The sequence below is a fragment of the Gobius niger genome (assembly GCF_951799975.1).
Source record: "Gobius niger genome assembly, chromosome: 18".
Lineage (NCBI taxonomy): Eukaryota > Metazoa > Chordata > Actinopteri > Gobiiformes > Gobiidae > Gobius > Gobius niger.
In genome coordinates, this window is record NC_136869.1 from 19,378,338 (window position 1) to 19,386,766 (window position 8,429).

The 8,429-nt window shown below is 40.9% G+C and overlaps 3 protein-coding genes across 3 annotated transcripts; 2 read left to right on the plus strand and 1 right to left on the minus strand.

The window, feature by feature from the left end:
• Positions 1 to 484: 484 nt before the first annotated feature.
• Positions 485 to 2,566, plus strand: myl12.1 (myosin, light chain 12-1). Its single transcript, XM_079576181.1, has 4 exons — positions 485 to 572; positions 1,506 to 1,704; positions 1,905 to 2,066; positions 2,142 to 2,566. Exons 2-4 carry the CDS (start codon positions 1,521 to 1,523, stop codon positions 2,312 to 2,314), a joined length of 519 nt encoding a protein of 172 aa, XP_079432307.1. The 5' UTR covers positions 485 to 572; positions 1,506 to 1,520; the 3' UTR covers positions 2,315 to 2,566.
• A 923-nt stretch (positions 2,567 to 3,489) lies between these two features.
• Positions 3,490 to 6,299, plus strand: fastkd3 (FAST kinase domains 3). Its single transcript, XM_079576614.1, has 7 exons — positions 3,490 to 3,616; positions 3,849 to 5,337; positions 5,415 to 5,500; positions 5,585 to 5,759; positions 5,833 to 5,902; positions 5,974 to 6,088; positions 6,166 to 6,299. Exons 2-7 carry the CDS (start codon positions 3,876 to 3,878, stop codon positions 6,262 to 6,264), a joined length of 2,007 nt encoding a protein of 668 aa, XP_079432740.1. The 5' UTR covers positions 3,490 to 3,616; positions 3,849 to 3,875; the 3' UTR covers positions 6,265 to 6,299.
• Positions 6,300 to 6,506: 207 nt separating this feature from the next.
• Positions 6,507 to 8,429, minus strand: chmp5b (charged multivesicular body protein 5b). The gene is made up of 8 exons (XM_079576617.1): positions 8,276 to 8,429; positions 7,621 to 7,725; positions 7,424 to 7,470; positions 7,251 to 7,344; positions 7,108 to 7,179; positions 6,919 to 7,027; positions 6,725 to 6,840; positions 6,507 to 6,646 (listed from the first exon to the last, which is right to left on the minus strand). Exons 1-8 carry the CDS (start codon positions 8,339 to 8,341, stop codon positions 6,599 to 6,601), a joined length of 657 nt encoding a protein of 218 aa, XP_079432743.1. The 5' UTR covers positions 8,342 to 8,429; the 3' UTR covers positions 6,507 to 6,598.

Consider the following 8,429-nt stretch of genomic DNA (forward strand, 5'->3'; position numbering starts at 1 on the left):
GTTCATAAATGTGTTGATTAATATAAAATGTTAATTAATCCCTGAAGAATGTAAGACACAAAGGTTGGCTAATTAAAACAAAACAAAAAATCCAATCATATTAATCACACTTAAGCCAATATGTGCACAATAATGTAGGCCTATCAGCACAGCCAAATGATCCTAGTTGTCTTGGTATAATTCCCTGATGGATAGGGAGGATTTCAAGCCATAAAAGGGCAATTTGCAGGAATGTCGACGCAGGCAAAGGAGTGTTTTGTGGCCGCACCATTATCTCTGGCGGGGGTGCGGCTACCTTCAATTCTTTTAACTTTTATTCTTCCATTCCGCTTATGGGGTTTATTGACAAAATAAATGTTTGAGTAGATGTTTTAATGTAATATGAACATACATATAACTAAGGGTGAGTAGATGTATTATAACTTATGTTTGATCAATGATGAAGCCCCCTTTTTCACTTGGTTTGCTCCAGTTGTTGTCGTACGGAACCAACAATTTGATCAGGAAGTGAAGGGCGGTGGTTGAGAAAAGAGCAGCACTGGACTAGCACCCGAGGGTTGGATCGTTGGCAGGTAAAACGCTACATTAACATTACTTTATTGAACTTTAAAAGATCATCCTCGTCGTGATTTAACAATTTAACGCCGTCTTCAGCAACTGCGTTCCCGATGCATTCATTAGCTCGGTACAAGCAAATTTAAACCTCTATTGAAAACACGGCTAGTTGTTAGCCTTGATGCTAAATTTGAAAGAAACGCAACCATATCATACACATGATCTAAACCAGGATATATTGTATGCTTTAGCTGTTTAAATGTGTTTTAAGTCCAAGTGTGCCTTGCATAAGTTAACAAAGTGCCTGGATAGTTTTAAATGTTGACACAACCAGGCCGCAAATCTTTAGTGACACCAAAATAAACGCATAACGTAACTACTTAAGTTTAGAGTTTAGCACCACGATGACTGCTGGCTAATATTACATTGGACCTTTGCGTCAATATGTTCAACGCCGTATCAAAATACCACTATTTCATTGATAACTGTATAAAACCTTAAAATGTATAATAAAATAACACTGAAAGTTCATAGATGTGTGACGGGGCAACAGTAAAGGCCTGTTGCGTGTATATTAACCTGTCTATTATGTTGCTGGTCTTGTTACACAAGTCATTGCCTGATTTGGGCATTTGTACTCACATCAGTAGTTTTCCTGTGCTTTGCAAAAACCACTGGGCTGATCAACCTAGAAAGACAAGAAACATTTCCATTTATAGCACCATGAGGACACTGCTCCAGAGAATTGTTGGTGCTGGATAAAATTACTCTGATGCTGGATAGTGATAGTGCCATGACATCATAACTTTAATTGGACTTGTGTGCATGATCGTGTGGCCTCATGTCAATCCCCTAAACACGGTTATAAAATCTGATCTCAATCTTGTTTCTCATCTTTTTTCATATTTGCTTGAAATGGTTACTGACCAGATGTGTTTTTTTCTTTGCAGAAAAAAATCGTCAAAATGTCGTCAAAAAGAGCAAAGGGAAAGACCACCAAGAAGCGCCCTCAGCGCGCCACCTCAAATGTGTTTGCTATGTTCGATCAGTCTCAAATTCAGGAATTCAAAGAGGCATTTAACATGATCGACCAGAACCGTGATGGCTTTGTCGACAAAGAGGACCTCCATGACATGCTTGCATCTCTTGGTGAGGGACCATTTCTACATTTTTGGCTTACAGTAAATGCATTTGGATAACATGTTGGTGGTTGCAGCATTATATATACAGTCTACATCTATATTTGTCACTTAGTGTTTTTGTTTTTTGTAAGCAGTGAGCACAACCTGATGTCAACCACTTTGTCCTGTTTGTCTTTACAATAACATGTTGTGTCTGTTATCGTAAAGGAAAAAACCCGACAGAAGACTACCTAGAAGCCATGATGATGGAGGCTCCTGGGCCCATTAACTTCACTATGTTCCTGACAATGTTTGGAGAGAAGCTCAACGGCACAGACCCTGAGGACGTTATCAGGAATGCCTTTGCTTGCTTTGATGAAGAGGGCACCGGTATGTGTTTGAGACCCTTGAAACTGATTTTACTGTCTTAAATGCATCAATCTAATCTGTCAATGTGTTTGTCAGGCTTTATCCAGGAAGATTACCTCAGAGAGCTGCTCACAACCATGGGTGACCGGTTTACAGATGAGGAGGTAGATGAGCTTTTCAGGGAGGCCCCCATCGATAAGAAGAGTAACTTCAACTATGTGGAGTTCACACGCATCCTAAAACATGGTGCCAAGGATAAGGACGATTAGAGACCATGCAACAACTTTTCTTTCCACCCTCTTTTCCATCACTTAGATTTCAGTGCTGCATGTCTCAACTGATAAACACAAACAAGATTTAAAACAAACCAAAGCAATAAGTCTCAAGTATTTGCTAGTGGCAGATTGACTGCTATGGTTAAAAATGTGTCAAATGTTTGTTATACAAGGTGTGAAGTAATTCACAATTCATGTGATTGGGTTGTCTGAATTTATACATTTTATAATATAAACTTTTTGAATAAAGCCCTTTATGAAGTTGTTTTTACAGTCTTGTTTTGTTACACATTTCAGTATTGATCTGTTTTATTTTTTTACTTTTTAGCCACATAAAAAAAAAAAAAAAGTACAATGTGACAAGTCATGACTTGTCTTCTACAGCACTCACTTGGCATGTGCAGGCAGGAACCGTTGTAAATTCTTTGGGACTGTAAAACAGCGAATTTATCCAAATATTTGTGCCATGCTGGGTAGAGTTTGTTTACCTTTGGTATACATGGGACTCCCAGCATTTGTTTAATCCAAGTCATTCCTCTTTTTTTCTGGGTTTGGGTGTTGTGCATATGTGGTTAAGAAATGGAAGAAACTTTAAAACATGCAAAGAAACAATACAATTCAGATGTAGAAAAAAATCTTAACTGTTAAAACTGTACAGCCTTGAGGTATTTTGCAACTTCTCAATCTTGGAAAAAATCTCACAATTATACCTGTGGCCTAGTATTACACATTTCGCGCCACTCGTTGTAGAAATTGATCATAGCACAAGAGGAACTACTTTGACAAAAGTTAGAACGGGGTCTCCTTTTGGAAGAAATCGCCAAGTGAAGCTAATTATTCCGGCTCCGGAACAAAAAGGGTAGACCAGAGATTCTCGCCATTAAAATAAATTGCAAACATTTCAAAATCAGGTTGCAATGCACACTTCAGCGTTATTATAATACATCCATGCCTGTAGCACAGATCCGGGTCTGCATTAATCATGCGTTTACTTGTTTACAAATTTAATAGTTTCAGGGATGCGTTCGCGCACTAATGAAATCTTGTTTTTTACCCATAGAAAACATTTTATGAATGTTAAAGATAATAAAATTCATTTATTTTCGGAAAGAACATATTTTTTATTGCCTTTTATTTTACATTTTTACACTGACAGCGACAATGTTCGAGGTTCCGTGAACGCACCGCGGTTATGTGTATGTTACGGAACAAATGAAACCACGTTATGTCAGCTCTGCAACAGGAGCCTCACTGGGGTTATGTATCGGGCTGTAGGACTTCTGCCCCATCATCCAGGTACGAACTGATTTATTTACTCCTACAGTTTGATGAGTGGCCCATCCAGAGAAGGTATTTTATATCTTAGGCAATGTTGTGTGGGAGATTTAGCTCAGGCTAACAGCTAAGCTAAGAGTTTAGATAACCCTCAAGGTTGATTTACTTACTCAAGTCTGGACCGAGCAGAAATTACCACAGTAAAGCTTATTATAGAAAGATGTGCTAGTGACTTTTCATTCTTCTTTTTCAGCTGCTGCTCAAAAGTGAACTGGGAGCCATGGCTTTGAAACTACTCCAACAACTCCCAAAGCAGCTGGGACAGATGGGCTTTTGCCGCTATGCCTCTACTTGTTCAAACCCACGGCTGCTCTTTGGGTACAAGTCAGAGGACCTGTGTGCAGCCTGTCTGTGTACTTCTTCTACTCGCCGCACCCAACACCATGGCTGTCAGAAACTCAGACTGGACCAGACTAGAAGGGGACTGACCACTATAGTCCGTGAACCGTCTCTGATGAGCAGCAGCAGCTCTGTTGGACTCCACAAGGATTCATTTCCCCGGGTCTGCCTGACACAATTGCACCATCCCACTATAGCAGACCAGGAGGCTTTCTCTCAGCGCCTGAACAAGTGCACTTCATCCCACCAAGTCCTCAGACTCCTGCGTTCTGTGGAGACAATGACAGACTCCATGGCTGCAGCATCACTACACCGTGTTGCTGAATTGGAGCAAGGTGAGAACTGTCTTCGGGACCCGTCTGTGCTGGAGAATGTCATGATAAGAGCTCTATGCAAGCAGCTGGAGGAAGACTCGGGCCGACTGACGGATGCCGGTCTGATATCTGCGCTCCTGGCCTGCACACGGCTCTACTTGGACCCCTGGAGTACTCTGATGGTGCGCCTGGTCTCCGAGAGTCAGGAGAGGCTCGACCAGGGCCACCTAAGTATAGGGCAGCTGTGTGACTTGGGTGAGGCCATGTTGGCTTTGGAGGGTCCTGGCTCTGTTGTGCTGGGGCAGGTTATGTCTCAATTCCAGAAGCAGGGGGCGGCTCAGTGGACAGTAGCAGAGCTCAGAGCGGTATACAAACTGTTTCAACGAGGTGCAGGTTTTGATGGGAAATACTGTGACCTGCTGAATGCCATGCACACTCACGCTGTCACCGTCACCTCACACATGAATCCTTCCACTGTCAGTGACTTGCTCAATGTCCTCACCGTCCTAAATCAAACTCAGGCCAGGCCTTTAGTGATTAGTCTGTGTAAACAGGCGGTGCGACATGTACCTCACTTTACTGATGAAGAGCTCACACTTGTCCTTGAAGCGCTCATGCACTTTGGTCACAGTGATCATTACTTTGAGGATGCCATGGAAAAGTATGTTCCCAAAATGACCTTCACCTCCCATCCAGAGACAGTCACCAAGGTCATACAGTTCTTTGGAAGGAGAAATATCCTGTCTCCTGCGGTGTTTGATGCTGTGGCTGAGAGTTTTGTGTACAGAGCAGATGACTACACTACTAGCCAGGTGGCCAGGCAAATCATGCCCTTTGGAAAGCTCTGCTACCTCCCACCTAATGCTGGCGATGTGTTCAGGAAAGTTGAAACAATCTTACACACTCGCTCTTCACACTTCCAGCCTCGCACTTTGCTCAACTTGCTTCATTCTTGCATCTTAGTGGAGAGGTTCCCTGTGAACTTTGTCTCCAAAGTTTTCAGCAGATATTTTCTCCAACTATTGCAAGGTAAACATTAGGTCATGCGGTTATATTCTTCATCAATGTCTTCTTTACTTTGGCCTGACCTCTGTTTTCCCCTTCAGAGCAGGGTTCAGGAATGGACCGATACGTTCTTGCTCAGTTAACTCAGCTTTACATGACCATGAAGTTAGAATGTCCTTTCTATGAGGTATTGTATTTAAACATGCATGCTGTTTAACCTGTCCTGCTTCTTTCAAATGGCAGAATTAAGAATAATGTTTTTTCTCTTCAGGGACCACGGCTTCTCCCTCGGTACTGTGTCAAGTCTTTCCTCACGCCTGGACACTCGCTGGAAACGCCAGTCGACATGCATTTTTACAATTCTGTGAAAACTGGATTGGTGGAGTTGCTCGGTGCTCGTTCTTATTTCGGCTCTAGAGTTTTGACACCATATTGCTACACTCTGGGTAACATATTATTGATGTACAGTAAAAATGTCAGTCTTTATCAAATGCTTTATAGGATTTTGGTATTCCGCAGATGTGGAGATCAAGCTTGATGAAGAAGGTTATGTCTTGCCTGCCAGTCATAAGGATGAAGTGTTTAAAAGGTATTTTAAATATTTCACATCACATTTTGACAATTCGATTTAAAAAAAAAAATCTGTTGAATATCTTACAGAATAGCCCTGTGCATTGATGGACAAAAGAGGTTTACTTCAAATAGAAGGCAGCTTTTGGGCCAAGAAGCCATTAAACGACGGCACCTCAAGCTTCTGGGATATGAAATTGTTCAGGTTTGAAACAATACAATTATGTTTAGTTTTTATGATAGTCCTTGTCAGGGAGACAATCAATTATGTTCTTTCCTCAGATCCCATTTTACGAGTTTGAAAAACTCGTAAATAAGACCAGGGTTGTTGAATATCTGCATCGGAAGATCTTCCCCCACAGCTACAGACTCAGCTGGTGACGACTTCATCCAACGCGTCATTTTTGTTTTTACAAATCAATATTTATTATTGCCAAACATTAATAATGGTTGTATAATGAATACTGGATAATGTTTGTACTTCAACGCACTGACTCCATTTGAAAAATATATTTTATTTTGTTGGCAGAAATTGTACAAAGTAAAGAACCCACCTCCAACTATTGCACAAAATATATTTATAATAAAAAAGTTAAGGCTGAAGCATAATTATTTATTTTACCACCATCTCTGCTTTGCTGGTTAATCCTATGATTCAAGGCTTGGAGTGTCCATTAGATAAATACACATACACGGTTATTATACATTTGTAACCCTAAGCTGGGAGCTGGGGTAGGCCAAACTCATCCACAAGAACGCCATCCTGCAAAATAAAACATCATTTTATGTAAATACCCATATCAAACCAAGCACTGACATCTCGGATGAAAGAACACTTTACCCTGTTGTTTGCCTTCTCGCCTGGCAAACCCTCTGGGATGTTTGGAGCTGTTGAAGCCTCATCAAGGTACGAGCTGTCGTCATCCATCAAGAACTCGTCTCCTAAAGCATCCAGCTCTGTGTGCACACCCAAAAAAACACTGAGTGAGCACATGCTCACAGTGGAATGAGTAGAACAGCATCTTTGGTACTGACCGGCTTCCAGATCATCCTCATCAATATCAGGAGTGCCATAGCTCCGGCCCATTGCCTCCTGAATCTCATTGGCGTCTTCCATCATGTCCTCGAGTTGGTCATGAATATCCTACACAAGAGGAAAATAAATAATTGTGCCTGAAATCCTGAATTAATTCTGAAAGCAAAAACAAAGAAACATAGTATTACCTCAATCTTATCAATTTTCACATCCTTGTAGGCTCTCTTCATGTCCTTCAGGCCAACTTTCATGGCGTCAACCTGCAAAAAACATGTATTAGTACAAAACGTATGACTTTGATCATCATAGAATAGAGCATTTGAGAGTTTACCGTAGTTTTAGTGTCTTTAAGTGACTGAATTGTGTAATTAGTCTGTTCCATGTTGAATGATTGCTGCATAAGATTGTCTCGCTGGTTTTCATACCTGGAAAACAAAGAAAAGGCTCATTAAAAATCAACACTATTTTGAATTTTCAAATATACAACAATGTTATTTCACTTACATTCTTTTCTGCTTCAGAACTCTCATGGCTTTTTGTTTGACCATATTCTATAAATGAGGAGGGAAATAGGGCTTTCAATTAATCAATTTTCACTCAACCGACACATGTTTGTTTAAACAGTCAAAGATTCAGTTCAACTATGCACATTGTGTTCTTCAGCTGCTTTGATATTTCATTCATATTCATGGGAGTCTTACCTTAGAAGGCCCATCTCTCATTTTCTTCATCTGGTCCTTGTACTTCGCAAGTTCAACATCTAGTCTGGCTATTTTCTTGTCAACCGACTCTGCTCTGGAATCAACCTGAAAGAAAGAAAAAAAAACATGGCAGTGAATTTATTATTAATATTATGTTACTTTAAATATCTATAAATTCAGCCAGACAGAGGCTTTTTCATGGTTGTACGTCATGCACGCGCTCCAGTCTGTCTGACAGCTGACAGAACAATAGCCTGAGCCAAAAGGGCGAAAGCGACGAGTTAAACCAGTTGTGGCCAGTCGATTAACCGAGTGAAAGGCCAGAGCAGCAGTTGTTAGAGTATTTCAGTATGACATAATGCTGATAACATGCCAGCCAAGCCCATCGTTTTGTTTGTTAGCCACTTCATTTGTCACACGCTAATTCGGATCTGTACAATGTAAAGACGCCTTACACATGAACAAAAACGACAATGTAATACAAAAAGTTGAGAGCGAGCAATATTTCACCGTTTCCGTTTACAGCAGTCTTTTGCTACACTTGTAATAAGTTGGTCAAAAGTAAGACGATCAATCCGAGCCAGGGACTCTCTACCATCTTTGTTGTTTACCCACTGAACACAGCCGTCAAAAGTTGTTGTCGAGTATTACTTACGCTTCCGATACAGTCGCCGAGGTTTGGTGGCGGAACGTTTTTCCCTTTGCCAAAAAGACGATTCATTTTGAGATTTTAAAGGCTAAAAAGATAAACAAAACTTAAGATTTCTCGTTGGCCGCGATGAGTCCCCCGAGCTGAAGGCGAGCACCCG

Bases quoted from the DNA above. Each gene is read 5' to 3' on its own strand.
- myl12.1 (XM_079576181.1), top strand. From the start codon at position 1,521: ATGTCGTCAAAAAGAGCAAAGGGAAAGACCACCAAGAAGCGCCCTCAG. The intron at 1,705-1,904 runs GTGAGGGACCAT...GTTATCGTAAAG, and splicing joins TGACATGCTTGCATCTCTTG to GAAAAAACCCGACAGAAGAC. The intron at 2,067-2,141 runs GTATGTGTTTGA...TGTGTTTGTCAG, and splicing joins CTTTGATGAAGAGGGCACCG to GCTTTATCCAGGAAGATTAC.
- fastkd3 (XM_079576614.1), top strand. From the start codon at position 3,876: ATGGCTTTGAAACTACTCCAACAACTCCCAAAGCAGCTGGGACAGATG. The intron at 5,338-5,414 runs GTAAACATTAGG...TTTCCCCTTCAG, and splicing joins TTTTCTCCAACTATTGCAAG to AGCAGGGTTCAGGAATGGAC. The intron at 5,760-5,832 runs GTAACATATTAT...GGTATTCCGCAG, and splicing joins ACCATATTGCTACACTCTGG to ATGTGGAGATCAAGCTTGAT.
- chmp5b (XM_079576617.1), bottom strand. From the start codon at position 8,341: ATGAATCGTCTTTTTGGCAAAGGGAAAAACGTTCCGCCACCAAACCTC. The intron at 6,841-6,918 runs GTCAGTACCAAA...GTGTGCACACAG, and splicing joins TGAGGATGATCTGGAAGCCG to AGCTGGATGCTTTAGGAGAC. The intron at 6,647-6,724 runs GTAAAGTGTTCT...TTTATTTTGCAG, and splicing joins GCGAGAAGGCAAACAACAGG to GATGGCGTTCTTGTGGATGA.